At 40.4% G+C, this 15,302-nt stretch overlaps 1 protein-coding gene across 3 annotated transcripts; it reads left to right on the forward strand.

The window, feature by feature from the left end:
- The first annotated feature begins 2,426 nt into the window (after positions 1-2,426).
- EAPP (E2F associated phosphoprotein) lies at positions 2,427-11,194 on the forward strand. 3 transcript variants are annotated; one of them, XM_075191740.1, is made up of 7 exons: positions 2,427-2,532; positions 3,447-3,579; positions 3,856-4,037; positions 5,216-5,308; positions 7,808-7,931; positions 9,561-9,686; positions 9,838-11,194. In XM_075191740.1, the coding sequence occupies exons 2-7, from the start codon at positions 3,506-3,508 to the stop codon at positions 10,112-10,114; spliced, it is 876 nt and encodes a 291-aa protein (XP_075047841.1). In that variant the 5' UTR covers positions 2,427-2,532; positions 3,447-3,505; the 3' UTR covers positions 10,115-11,194. The 3 variants fall into 3 exon arrangements, with proteins under 3 accessions (XP_075047841.1, XP_075047843.1, XP_075047842.1); XM_075191742.1 differs by having other exon boundaries at positions 7,811-7,931; XM_075191741.1 differs by having other exon boundaries at positions 2,439-2,532; positions 3,450-3,579.
- Positions 11,195-15,302: the final 4,108 nt, after the last annotated feature.

Raw genomic sequence — 15,302 nt, forward strand, 5'->3', positions numbered from 1 at the left:
CAAATGTTATGTTGAGTCGGCTGGACCTGAACAAATGTGCATGAAATATATTTTGTGTGTGATCTGAAACTGACACAAATTAAAGATTAAACCACACAAAGATATCACTCATAATCGGTGAAAGGGATAATAGAGTAAGTATCAAGATGCTTAATTATAGCAGCATAGTAATAAGCCAAGTGGGTAAACATGACAATATGAAGCTACTATGAGTGTTTCATTAGCGACACAAAATACTAATTAATAATCTAAAAAACGTTGGTGATTAACAACTAAGATACCACATTATTGGGCTATCATACATTACTATCTAGAGAACTGAATAAAGGCTACAAGGAGTAAGCTAAATAAAGGCTACAATATCTGAATGAATAATAAGACTGAATAAATCTGCATAAGATCTTACTCTCTAGCTTCTTTTCAACTATTGGAGAAAAATAGGAAAAAAAAACCTGTTGAATAAATAAAAAATGTACACGTTAATTATGTAAAGAAATCGCCTCATTTCATATGAATAAAGCAAGCTACCCAATATATTGAGTGATCATTAGAGAACTGAAATATAATACCAGAATATCTTCCCACATATCGTAGACGCTGTCTGATGAAATTTTAAGTCAAGAAATTAATAAATGTAAATCCATACAATAGAGTGGTTATTGATGGGAGATATTATACCACCTAAATCACTTTAATACAGAATTTGAAGAAACGCTTGAGATGACATAACACTTTTCTCAGGTGTTGTCTCAGTACTAACCTCTAGTACTGGTAACACATAGGGGGAATCAACATTCAACTAGCCACCATATGAACCTCCTCAGTGCAATCCTCAGTACCTGATAATCGGGTCCAACATTGATATTCACACTCCAGGGCTATATACAGCTATTTGTGTTTCTACAAATCCTTTGTCCAGTCTCCCCGACAGCAACCCACCCATACATGAATTTGTTTACTGGCTTAATGCCAACACTTCCGTGTACCTTATTGCACACTACACGCTGTTCAACCCATCTGTGTACCTTATTGCACGCTACGCACTGCAACCAGTGCCAACACATCAGGGTACCTTAGTACACGCCATGCGCTGCCAAGGCAGTGCCTACATACTCTGTACACTCCGTTGCACATTACCAAGCCCCTACACTTCGTGTACTCAGCTATACCCTCAGCAATTTTCCTACAGTGTCAAACACCTCAGTGTATTTCGGTGGGACCTCTTGTCAGGACAGCAGAGCTTCATCTCTTGTGCAACGGAATGCCCAGAACGCTGCCGCTCTTTTCTAGCTGGAAAACGGCTTAACAGTGCCAACGCTTTCATGTACCTTATTGCACACTACACGCTGTTCAACCACTGCCAACATCTTCAGGACCTAATTGCACACTACATGCTGGTCAGACAGTGCCAACCCATCTGTGTACCTTATTGGAGGCTACACTGTTCAGTGTCAACCCATCCGTGCACATCATTGCACGCTATGTGCTGTTCAAACAGTGCCAACACATCATGTACCTCATTACACGCTGCTCACTGTACAACCAGTGCCAACATCTCCGTGTACCCTATTGCACGCTACGCACTGTGCAACCAGTGCCAACACCTCCGGGTATCTTGGTAAACGCCATGTACTGCCCAGGCAGTACCTACATACTCTGTGCACTCCGTTGCACATTACCAAACCCCTACACTTCGGGGGGTATTCAATTGTTGCTCCGGACCGCAAAAAAACGAGCGCGTTAAAACTATTACCGTTTATATGGTAAACTTGCGCGTAAAAACCGTTAATACGGAATTTCATCTCGCAGCTATGAAATTCAGCGAGTAATTACCGTATAAACGGTAATAGTTTTAACGCGCTCGTTCTTCCGGCGGCCGGAGCAACAATTGAATACCCCCCTTCGTGTACTCAGCTGTACCCTCAGCATTTTTCTTACAGTGTCAAACACCTCAGTGTATTTCGATGGGACCTTTTGTCAGGTCAGCGGAGCTTAATCTCTTGGGCAACTGAATGCACAAAACGCTGCCGCTCTTTTCTAGCTGGAAAATGCCCAACGCTCATTGTACCCATCTGACACCACTGTAACCTACAGCAAAGTGTGTCTGGAAAATATTTTAAAATGCTGTCACAGGACTATAGTAACCTATAGCCCAGAGAGTTAGAATAAAGAGGACACTTCCCATTGTAGTATTGCTCAAGAAAAACAAGCTAGAAAATACTTGGTGTTTTTTGTGATCTTACTTTGGACCAGCTAATTTCCACAGTCTAAATTGTCTGAGATGTAAACATCACGGACAGATAATACAAGTCAGCACTATGCCCTGGATCTTTCAACAAAGACAAGAGTGCGCATGCGCTATCAGTTCACCGCTAGTGCGCATGCGCAAACGAAAGCCGCATTTGGCATTCTGGTCGTCGCTTGTCCAGGTTACGTCATAGGACGTGCGACGTGAAATAATAGTGAGGTCATTAATCTGCGACCCCGATTATAGTTGGGTTTCTACTAAAAGAAAACGTTCCCGGGAGGCCGGTAATGTACACTCGGTTCCAGTTTGTGGATATTTAGCGCTGTATATATCTGTGGGCTTCTGTGGGAACTATAGGTCCCAAAACCACCCTGCTGGTTGTAGTTCTACCTCATCTGGGGACACATAGTTATTGCCTCTCCTACATACAGAAATGTTTATTCTCTTTACAATACTAGTTTATGTCTTCATAAAATTCTGATTTCAGGATTCTGAGGTATATTAGGTTTGTGGAAAGTGCACCCTGCGAGAAATAAAACCCCGTTCTATCAGTGCAGTTTATTACATTATAATACACAAGGGAGCTGAATAGATGTAAAATAACAAATAAGCTAGATCCTTATAGTTGGTGATTAGTGATGTCACTAATTGTGAAAGAATTACATTACTATTATATGGCCACAGAACTTGGTGTCTTCTGAAATTATATAAGGTATATTCCCATCATCATCATCATCATCACCATTTATTTATATAGCACCACTGATTCTGCAGCGCTGTACAGGAACTCATTCACATCAGTCCCTGCCCCATTGGAGCTTACAGTCTAAATTCCCTAACATACACACATACGTAATCGGACAGACACAGACTAGGGTCAATTTTGATAACACCCAATTAACCTACTAGTATGTTTTTGGAGTGTGGTAGGAAACTGGAGCACCCAGAGGAAACCCGCGCAAACATGGGGAGAACACACAAACTCCACACAGATAAGGCCATGGTCGGGAATTGAACTCATGATCCCAGCGCTGTGAGGCAGAAGTGCTATCCACTTAGCCACCATTTTATTATATTCATCATCTTGAATAAAATGTTTTTGTTTGCTTGTCCATAGTATTTTACACTTGTCCACTGAATTAATGGATGTCTTTTTTTTATTATTATTTTAACCTAAAATATAACATCCTTCTGGCAGTAGGTCACCTGACCACACCACATGCTGTACGACAGTGACTTGATTAAGATTGTTTAATCATGCATCGGTTACAGCGAGAGTATGACGCCTATGCAATCGAAGAACCTAGTGATGAGGAAGGTGCCGATAGCAGGTAAATTCACTTTTAGTGGTTATATATCAATATTTATTTATTGACTACTTCTTGCAGTTGTGCTAATACAGATACTTTCAGCTATACACTATACTTTTAAGTTTTTAGTCTTAAATGACTCCTATATTTTACTGCTTTATTTGCATTCTAATATGCTTTTATGTATTCCTATTAATGTTTTTGCCAGTAGTACTGTATTTATTTTTGGAAAATGTATTTATTTTGACTGTAAGTGAGCCATGATGTTAAAGTCATTTTTCTTTTCTATCTCTGCAGTTCTGAAGATGAATTGGATGTGCTTTTACATGGAACCCCTGAACAGAAGCGAAAGTTAATTCGTGAATGTCTTACCGGTGAAAGCGAGTCCTCCAGTGATGATGAATTTGAAAAGGAGATGGAAAAGGAGCTGAATTCTACCATGAAAACAGTGGAGGGGAGCTGGCAGCCTGTCCATACAGGTGTGTATATGGTTTCTTATAAATCCAGAAATAAAAGGACATTTTCAAACCAGGTTAAAAGTGTAACATTTATGCAGACAGCAGAGCAGGGGATTGCGAAGCTGATAAAAATAAGGCAACTCTGAAGTAGGTGTGGATTGACAATAAACTTACTGAGAGGATGTGTGGGCAGTTCAGTGTGTTAATGTTGTGGAACATTAGATGATACAGCTAAAATATTTTAAAGAGATATAGCTGACAATTTTCACTGATTTCCAAGGATTTTTGTTTTTAAACGTTTTTCTATAGAACTGTCCCTGAATTTTTAAATTCGAACACAATATATTTTCTCTAAGGGGGATTTCAATTGGCCTTGTTACTGTAAAAAGTAACGCGGCCTGCGCACTATTACCGTTATTACGGTAATAGTGCACTTAAATACCGTTAGTAGTTTCAACGCTGGCTTTTTGCTCGCAGCTCCCTGAGCTGCAAGCATAAAGCCGGGTTAATATTACTGTAATAACGGTAATACGTTTTACGCGGCGGTACTTCGGATGGATTTGAATTACCCCTCAGTCTTTGTATAAGATGTGATTCCTACTGTCTTTTCTTACTGACTGGACAATGCTGGTTTATGCTTAAAGACGATCATTTAAAATAAAAAAAATGAGATTTATAGCTATGATCAGTAACACATCATGATGAAAGGTGTAGGGCACAGTGATTTGCAAATATTGCACTGCACGTAACACATTTTCATGCAACTGCTTAACCTCAAATTGTGCTTGGGAGATGTAACTGTCTTTGGGGATGCGGGTTAGTTCCTGTTTTAGTGTTTATGTAGATTTATTGGCAAAATAAATCTGGCTTTTTTTCTTTTTCATGGTGAACTATGGTGCCCACTGTTTGCCCAGCCAAATGTGTTGGCAGCCTTTGAATGCCATGAGTTTACTTGTTCCCAACTGTTAGCCTGAGTGAAGTGTTATTATAGGTCCAGTGGCAATGAGTATCTCACAAACTGCTGGTACAAGGCATATGCTGCTTAGGTAGGTAGCTGGGGGCTATGTAGTCAGATTTGTGGTCAAAGAGATTGGTTCTTGCCATTTTCGTTTTTCCTTTACCTGTGTTAATTCTCTGGTACGAGTTTTTATTGCGTTTCAGTAGAGATGACATATTGAACACTAATCTATGTATTTTAGGTGCAGCCTCCAGCTCTGCCACAACACCAGCAGAAGGCAGCAATCAGCAGTATTATGATGATGTATATTTTGACTCTGACTTGGAGGAGGAAGGTATGTTCTATGCCTATCAAATATATTGGTTTCTTGTTTTGGGTATTTGTTTGTGGGTGGGGTGTTTAGTTTTTGTGTGCTTTTATTTTATTTATTTTTATTTTTTTCTGTTATTTTGTACCCATTGCTGTTGATAGAAATAAAAAGATTAAGACATATCAGTAATGGCCGGGGACATAGCACGATATACGTTGTAAAATATAAAACAAAAATTGACAGTAACTCGCTCAGAAATATAAAAAAGAAACAAAAAAATTGAGGACTTTACATTTATTTTTATATGATATTACATGAGGGGGGGGGGCAGGTGGAGACGTCGGTGTCGTTTTCTCATGTCGTGAGAAATTGAGAGATTTCACTAGTGGCGCCTCTGTGTCCTTTGTTGGCTGATTTATGCATACTTGAGAATTAAGCATGTGATAGGTAGATCTGGATGATTGGTTCCGTAGAGGACATGTGGGGGAAAGTGAAAAAAAGGGTTTCAAGTCAACAGCATGTCTCATAACAGCTCAAGCAAAAAAGAGAAATTTATATATCTTGAGTGTCTCGGCAGTCTTGCAGCAAAGTGCAGGCAGTTTAAAAAAAAAAAGGGTCTAATTTTTTTTTAACCCTGTATGGTTTGTCCCAGCTTGGCAGTCAGAGTAATAGCAAGGTCTAGTTAATTCACTAGTGGAAAGGATAGGAAATGAGCAAGACACTTGCCATGAATTTTCTTATAAAAGTAAAGTCTGTAGCCTTTGAGTCCTGCACAAATGTGGGGTTTCTATTCATGCAACAACTGTGTTTGCCAAGTGAAGTACTGGTCTGGTCAGGGAAGGCTAGTATGTGATGGGTTACCTCAGTGGGGAGCAGTAGGAGGCAGCCTGTGGAGACTCAACTGTCGCCATGTAGAGAGTTCGGTAACTGTGACCTTCCCTGTGGGGGTTAGTTAGATGTCGGTGAAACATCTGGCTGGGGCTGAGATAATCACTTCAACGACTGCTGGGGAGGAAGGGTAGTGAAAATAGGTCCCGTTGCGTAGAGGTAAGATGGCGCCCGCTGTTTCAGTGTGACGGCGGCTGTAGGTATATCTGTCTACAGATTTGGGGTATAGTCAATCACCCGATGGGAGGTAACCCCGATATAATAGAGCACTTGAGTTACGTTCTTTGGATCCCTCTATGAGAGCTGTGAAGTGTGTGCCACGGTAGTTGGGCGTGGAGCTTCGGTCAGCTTCACAAACAACCACTGACTGGGGACTTAATAGCCAGATGAGGGGGGTCCTTGGTGGATCAGTGACCTCTCCGTGCTACTTTTGTTACTATGCGGGATTCTCAAACACGGGGTAATGTCTATTTAGTGAGTGGCTTGCAGGAGCTCCGTAGATCAGCGGAAGCTCACAAGCCACACCCCTAACTCATTTCTTTTAATGCCCGCAGGAGCAGGACTTGTTGTTTGTAGCTGCTGTGGGTAGCTTTTATTTCTTTATTATATTTGGGAAGAGAGTTTCTGTTTTTTGTTTTTTCATGTTTCTCTTGGATCTTGGGGGCAGGGACCTTCAGGCTCTCCCCTGCCGCATCTGACATGCCACCATGTTGTCAGAACCTGGCTAAGTCAGTGCAGGGTCTCATGCAGGTTTCATTCTCCTTTTAAAAATTATTTTGGATTCTACGTCCACATCAAAACCCCATAATCGTCAACTTGCTGTGGTTCTCCAGTCCTGGGAAGAGTCCAACATGCTAAACTTCCCTCCTAGGAGGACAGGGGAGCTGATGACTCCTTGTTCACCAAAGGGGATCCTGGTAGTGTGCAGAGAGTAGAGGCTTTGGTGCATGTCGTTTGACAAGTACTAAATATTCAACTTGGTAACCCTGGATAATTCACTGTTCAAGAGGACAAAGAGACGGATGGTTTATTTCTCCACCTCAGGTGGAGGATCTTTTGTATGAGGTGTCGGTAAAACAGAGTTGCAAAATCCAGGTTTCACGTCGCTTACAGGCCCTCTATTCTCTCCCTACTGCTGCCATGGTGAAACGGGAATCTCCTCCTCTGGTAGATGCTCAAGTAGCTTGTCTATCCAAAACCACCATTTTCCCTCTGCCTAATGCTGCTACCCTTCTTCTGTACTCCTTTGGAGCTTTGTTAAACAAAGTTTAGTTCCTAGCAGCCAAATTGGGTTACAGAGTTGGAGGAGCTTGAGCTTTTTGCAGGTAAATTTAAAGTGCATCTCCCTAAACTCTGTACCTCAAGTATCCTCCGTGAATTCAGAGAAAAGGATTTAACTTAAGCACAATAATCCCATTTTTAAGCGGAATTGCACTGTTAGACAGCTGTCAAAGGGTGTGAAGACTTCAGCTTTTCCTTAGAAAGTCTATGGCAGCAGGATTGAATATAATCGTACTATGTACTGCTTGCTTGGTATACTTCTACATTGTGACTGGAGTTGTGATTCAATGGAAATGTATTGCTGAATGTGTTGTGTTTATTTCTAATGCAGCCCGTGTGTGATTTCTCTTTCAGCAGCTGAAACTGGGCAGAAGCAGAGGCAGAAGAAAAAGCACAAAGTACCAACTAACGACGACCTTCTGTATGATCCCAACGAGGATGACCGTGACCAGGAATGGGTGGATGCTAGAAGGAGGAGGTAAGGCCATGCCATCATTTTCCTAACTAAATAGATTAAATTAGATTTTTCTTGACAATATGCAATTATCTTTCATGTTGGCAAAATGTATTGATGATGGTCTGTAACCAACTGACCTAAAAACTTCCAAGGTATTAAGTATAGCAAGATCTTCCCCAAACTGTCATCCTAACACAATATGTGGTACCATTAAACTACTTATACATGTTAAGTATGTATCTGTATGAGAAACACAGGCAATGGTATGGTATTAAGAAATGAGCTGTCATATTTTTCCACTTGCATGAAGAAATGTAAAGTTTCATGTTTGTGTTATCATATTTAGCATTGAAAGGGCATAGAGCAGTTTAATCCAAATGAGTGCCCAAAATGTCATGGTTGGCTTGCACAGCTGCAGCAGTGTGTGTGTGTTTGTGTATCGCATACCCCTTCCCTCTTTGTCCTGCTCGGTATCTAGGGCAATGACTGCCAGTGGCAGCGGTTCATCCAAACCCAGATAGCCTGGTGGGGCATACAGAAACGCTACTATGATGGTAGTGTTTACAGGGCCCTATGCTTGCTACAGCATGCCACACAGTGCTTCAGTCTCCAGATTGCATCATACAGACCTGGTCTGACATGTTCTCTTCCTTTTGAGCTCTTTCAATCTGTTTTTTGCTTTCTCACCTGGAAGGTTACATTTCATCAGTTTTCACACCTAGATTTGCATGAAAACAAGGCAGTTTTGAGTTTTCACATTAACCACAAGCTAGTGCTACAATCCTTGTACCCTAAACATTCCAAAGAGGCAGCTTCATTCCTTAGGGTGTGTACTGTGCGTATCTATCTGTCCAGAACTCCAGGATTTCATAGCAAAGTTGTCTTTTTTATTAACTTTTATGAGGGGCATTAGAAGGATGTGGTGACTCCTCTACTGAGCTCCCAGGGTGTTTTTTTTCCCTTTTGTACTTGCTATTAAATCTTTCACCAATGCTGTTGGGTGACACCGATCAAACCATCCAGAAACGTGTGTGCCTTCGAGACAGGCAATTATAAGCTCTATAAGCAGGGTCTTCTCTATCTTTTCTTGCACCTTCCTCATCAACCTCTTATATGCTTGTTCTTTTTTATGTATGATTTGTTATACTGACTTTCCTGCACTACAGTGTTTTGTGAAACACATTAATCTATAACATTTTTTTTTATATGTAAACCATTTCCAACGAACATATTTATTTATTTTTTTTGACCAAATTTATTTAACTGTTTAACAAATATAAATTCACTATTTCAAGGTTTATGAAAATATTTATGCTTTTGTTTTGATGTTGCTGTGTGTCATAGAGCAGGGAAGGAAAGGATTAGGACATTTGACTTGGTTTAGTCAACTTTGAGTTTGCTGTTTGTTCTGCCAACTCATTTGATTTAATTTTATTTTGTGAAGGTAAAACATATGCATCATTGTAGACAATGTCCAAGTTACTAGTAGTAACGGACCATTGAATAAAGTATTACATATCTATTTAGAATAAAAACATAAAAGCAGAAGAATAAGCGGCAAATTAGATTGGCAGAGGTTGTAAATTGTTGACCTGTTATCAGATCTAGCTAATTATTACCGTTTATCTTATCTGTTTGGTCAAATTCTAGTTATAGGAACATAAGGACACCAAGACAATCTCAGACCCAACATGGCAAAGTACCAGCTGTGCCCAGCAGTGATGCTATTTTGAACTGTCCAGCCTGCATGACCACCCTCTGCTTAGATTGCCAAAGGTATGTGCATCATTTAATAATCCTTAACATATATTTCTATGTAGCCAACGTATGCTTGACATTTACTCTTCCTACATGATATGATGCTATTGTTTTGGGTCTGTGTTTTGGGAATGTGTATTAAACCTCCGTCATGTAAATTCCTTTGCAGACACGAGTCGTATAGATCTCAGTACAGAGCCATGTTTGTCATGAATTGCACGGTCAATAAGGAGGAAGTGTTGAAATTCCCAGAACAGCCCATAAAGCACAGGAGGCGCCATCGCAAAAAAATGAAGGTTCCCTCAGCGGACGCAGCAGCGGAAACCCAAACTACAGAAGCGGAAATGTATCACCCTGTAAAATGCAACGAGTGCTCCACAGAAGTGGCGGTGTTTGACAAGGAGGAAGTGTATCATTTCTTCAATGTCTTGGCCAGCCACTGCTAGGGCAGATAGTGATGCTGCACGTAGGTTTTAATGGGTTTTTTGTTTCTTTTATTTTAATCTCATTCTGCAATTTTTATTGCTGACATGGAAACTAATTTTGAATTGAAGATGTTCAGATCTGATACCAACATGAAAACTAACTACAGTTATGCAAATGGTTATTACAGGACTGGGTGCAATTGAAAGTGACTTCAAAGAAAAAAAAAGCTTAGAGACAGTTTATTGTAGAATCTTGTAGACCAGGCCTGTCTAACCTGCGGCCCTCCAGGTGTTGTGAACCTACAAGCCCCAGCATGCTTTGCAGGTAGACAACCAGTTGATAGCTGGAAGGGCATGCTGGGACTTATAGTTTCACAACACCTGGAGGGCTGCAGGTTGGACAGGCCTATTGTAGACCGCTCATAGGACTCTCTTCACATCATTAGCAACAAAGTTTTTATAATTATTTTTTTTTTCTTTTTCAAACTGTTGTAAAGTCTCAGTTTAGGAGTCTGTGTCTTTATGAATATACACAGAACAATACATTATTTACACTGTGTCAATGCTGCAGCTTTATGGCAAGTGTATAATTCCTGATTAATCTTAGTGGTGAAGGAATGTTTGACTGACATTGTGATTGGAGTCATATCTTTAGTGTCATACTGGTGGCGGTAAGTGTAAACGCTCTCCTATGCTGGCACGTTGTAAATAGGGATTCAGAATACATTGTACATATTGTTTTTGTAGATTGTATGAGAGGTAGTTGGGTCATTACATGCTGTGTGTTATAACACAGCTGAATTAAAGATGTCGACTTGGATTTCTTCCCCGTTAAGTCAGAGGACTGGAGAATATTAGGGCGTTGAAGCAAAACTAAGCGGTCTAGGTAATTTTGGGAGGGAGAATTACCATATTGAACGAGAAGTACAGAAAGGTGTTGTCTCCTTTTAGTTACCTTTTTGGATACTAGTCTTTCTGTTTTGAAGTACATGTATTAATAAGAACTCTGTTTTGACAGATTTTTGTAAAGAAATAAATGTTGCAGCATGTGTTCTTTTGCAATGTCGCCATATAAATCACAATAAAATGATTCCATTTGCATGCCTGTATTCCTGTTTGGATTTTGGTTCCAAAAGTCACACACACACACACACTAGGGTCAATTTGATAGCAGCCAATTAACCTACCAGTATGTTTTAGGAATGTGGGAAGAAACTGGAGCACCTGGAGGAAACCCATGTAAACACAGGGAGAACATACAAACTCCACACAGATAGGACCATGGTCGAGAATCGAACTCCTGACCCCACTGCTGTGAGGCAGAAGTGCTAACCACTACGCCAATGTGTTGCTCACTCAAAGCTGATCTACTTGTGGAAAATGTATTCATCCTGTAGCTTTATGTTCTTGGTCTGCAAAATAGCTGTGGGCACTAGTAGGCTAATGCCTATTTTTTGTCGTAGGTGTAGAGCATAAATGAATTAAGGCCTTCCAATTACCACCTCCTTTTCCAGCTTGATCACACCTATCAGCTGTTAATGCACTTTTCAGCTGATAACTAATGCTTGAAAGCATTCCACCATTGTGTTTAAAATTGTGGAAAGCAGCACAACCTACTTCTTGTGTTAATGCATTCTACCAGTACAATAGGTTGCTTAGACAAAAGTGCAAAACACATTACTAAATCGTGCATTAGTTTTCATGCATTTTTACCCATTTTTGCAGCACATATATGTGAGAGAGTCCTCAAGCTGATCTTGCTAAAGAAGATTAAACAGGAATGTCAGTCCTGGCAAGTAAGAATACATTTCCAAATATTCCCATGACAGTAGCCATGTATACAGCTCCCCTAAGCATATGCCCAGTGCTGTCTGTGATAACCATGCTATAATTGGTGATGGTGCACTTGCTTCTTCTGCAGCAGCCAATCAGGCGTTCCTAGCAGGAGTAGCAAGAGGAGCTCAATGATCGCTAATTGTGCCTATTCATAGCGTGCCTGTGCTTGGTGGTGGGTGCGCTGTGAAGCAGTGTGAGCTCACTGGCCACTAGGCCTGTGTTCTGCCTCTTAGACTAACCATCAGAATATGCCTTTCACTCTAATCTACAGAATTGATCAAATTAAACAGGATTGGTGTTTGCACAGGTGAACACTTGCTAGCAGAGTCAGGTGGCTGAAGAGACTCAGAACTAGATAAGAATAATTGGGCATGTTATCTGTCACTTTTTTTTTTTAATTAAAGGTACAATCTTTTTTTCTTTTCTGTAACATCCAAGCTGCATATGGAATCTGCTGCATGTGCCACAAATCATTAGTGAGAGGTGCCCAAACTCAGTCCTCGAGCTACCAACAGGTCATGTTTTCAGGATGTTTTTAATCATGCACACTTGAGTTTATCTATTTGGCTATGTAAGTGATTATCCCACGTGTTTCTACAGAAAAATCCTGAAAACATGACCTGTTGGTAGCTCTTGAGGATTGAGTTGGAGGTTTTCTCACTGCAGGGCAGAATAATCAGTCATTGAATGAAATAGATTACCGTAATTCACCTGTTGATGACTTATGGAGTCCTAGATCCATGACCTGGTAATGTTATTGAAGTTGAGAAAGCCTAGTTTGGTGGTTGTTCTCTCATGTGTAGTCTGGAAATGAAGGCGTTAAAAATTTAATCGAAGAGGAATTTCACCCTTTACAGCTGGCTTTAAGACTGCTTCTCAGGGTAAGCAAGTTTGATGGATTTTTGCCTAACAATTAAGGATTTGTGTTATTTAACATAACGTCTAAAGCCTATAGTTTAGGGGAAGCCATGATTTACTGGGCGTTTTAATATAACAATGTTTTTGTTTAAAAGATGCATGAGCTAGATTAACCACAAAACTTTGGATATAGCACATTGCTAATTGTGCAAGTAAACCGTTTTATTGCGTAATGAAGCATTGCAAAAGTCCTGCGATGAGCCTGCCAAGAACTTGTAATATTTCGACATTTTGTGTTCTTCTACATCACTTTCCCATAGAAATACAATGCCAAGGTCACACAAGTGCAATAACAACGGATGTGTGTTATGTTGAAACTTCATAGTTGGATTAAAAGAGAAATAGCTGGTGATTTTAAGAAAGCAAAGTTTTAAAATGCTACAAGAGAGCCAAGCGGACAGTTTGCTGCATACTGGACTGGCTAATGGAAAAACAAGTCTGAAGCTGTATGGGGCCCTCATTAAAGGGTGGCTAAGAAAATAAAACCATATGGCAAAAATACAAATACTATAGTAAGAGAAACAGGAGCAGAGTAACACATTTATGACTGGGGGATTATGTTCATCTATGACCAGACCACATTTTTATGTTGAATAAATGAAAAAATATTTTTTTAATTGCTTTTTCATGATTTTACGTACTTTTTTTTTTTCTTACCCACCAAACGCAAGCCCAGAAATTGTCCCCAGGTGGCTAGGTGTCTTAAGTATTAGGATACCAAATATGATATATTTTATGTGTGATACGATTATAGAAATACAAGGTCAATTACTCTTTTGGCGGTGTCTATGAGTGGGGTCTAGGCACCATAAACCAAGAGCTGTGGAAAGCAGTGACTTGTGTGTTTATGTAAAGGAGTATGAGTTACGGGCAGTGTTATGACGTGTGGGGGAGAACTGACGTAAGCAGGAAATCATAGAATGAAAGTTAAATATTGGAAGGAGCAGAACACATTGGGGTCGATTAAATTCTGCCATAATGTGGCGTTAGCAGTTTTACTGTTAATATGGTAAAACTGCACATTATTGCCCTTAATATGGTAATTCTAACGCTAGAATTTTACTTGCAAGATGAAATCCAGGTTAAAATTACCGTATTAACGGTAATACTGTTAATGCTGAGTTATTCGCTGCAGAATTGAATCGGTCCCATAGTATATAGTAGTGATGTTAGGCTCCTGTGAAACTGATGCAGAAAGATGGTGGTACCAAATGCACCTCTATAATGAATCAAAGTTCATACATTCATCTTGTTTAACTTATTTATTTTCCTCTTTAGAATGTCATGCCACTGTTCGGTCGAGGGAGGGTCGGATACAGATATCCCATACAGCCCCCTGCGCTTCCCTATGCTCAGGAAAAACTATGATGATGTCCTTTTATCATGACGGTAGCCCAGAGAAATATATACCCTCATGTGTATATGAGAACATACTACATTTACAATTACATTGTCATATAATTGACCCTACGTAGCCATCATGTCAATAATACAGCACATCTTTGCACCATCTGATTACATTTTAATATCCGTTCAACATTTTTGCCATGATCTGCCTCTGGTTGCAGCAGCATCTCCCCTGTGGATGCTGATTTGTCTTCTGCAGATACTGTCTGCCAAGGGTTAAGCTTTCATCATTACATCAGGATCTTAATCACCTGTGGCTGGCCTTTAAGAGACTGCCTTTCCCTGCAACCTGTGCCAGATCATCAATTGCCATTGCTGCTGTGTAAACCCTGTGATCTGATCCTGACATGCTCTCTGATATTTGACTTCTGCTTTAATCTGATCTTGCTTCTGCTTGCTCCCTGACATTTGTGGATCATCCTCCTTTTGCCTGAATCTCCTGTGGTTCATCTAGTGCAGGCAGGCCTGTCCGACCTGCGGCCCTCCAGGTGTTGTGAAACTACCAGCCCCAGCATGCTTTGCTGGTAGACAACCAGTTGATAGTTGGAAGGGCATGCTGGGACTTGTAGTTTCACAACATTTGGAGGGCCGCAGGTTGGACAGGCCTGATCTAGTGCTTTGTGCCTCCTGGCTAAACTTGGTAATTCAAGCTCCTTGTGCCTGCATCTTAAGCGTCAGAGCCAAACCTGGTAAACCTGCTACCCTGTGCTGCAGTTCACCCTTTCTGTCTTTTAACCTGCTGCTTCTATGAACTCAGTTGCTGTTTATTATTTGACAGCACCATTTATTGCCTGTGAATCTCTATTTAAATAAAGCCACTTTGTTTTCACACTATTACTCTTTCTGGAGTTCATGCTAAGAATCCTGACACTTTGACACTATTAACTATTGCCATATGTATTCAATTATTTCAATGAGATCAGAAAGTGAAGTTTCTCTTTCATCCAGTCTGGGGGACACTGCTTACCATGGGTTGTGGAGGGAGCTTGGGGAGTTGGCATCTAACTAGTTAACTTTTAGTACTGCCGACAGACCCCTCCCCTCTACA

The sequence above is a fragment of the Mixophyes fleayi genome, chromosome 12 (assembly GCF_038048845.1).
Source record: "Mixophyes fleayi isolate aMixFle1 chromosome 12, aMixFle1.hap1, whole genome shotgun sequence".
Taxonomy (NCBI): domain Eukaryota; kingdom Metazoa; phylum Chordata; class Amphibia; order Anura; family Limnodynastidae; genus Mixophyes; species Mixophyes fleayi.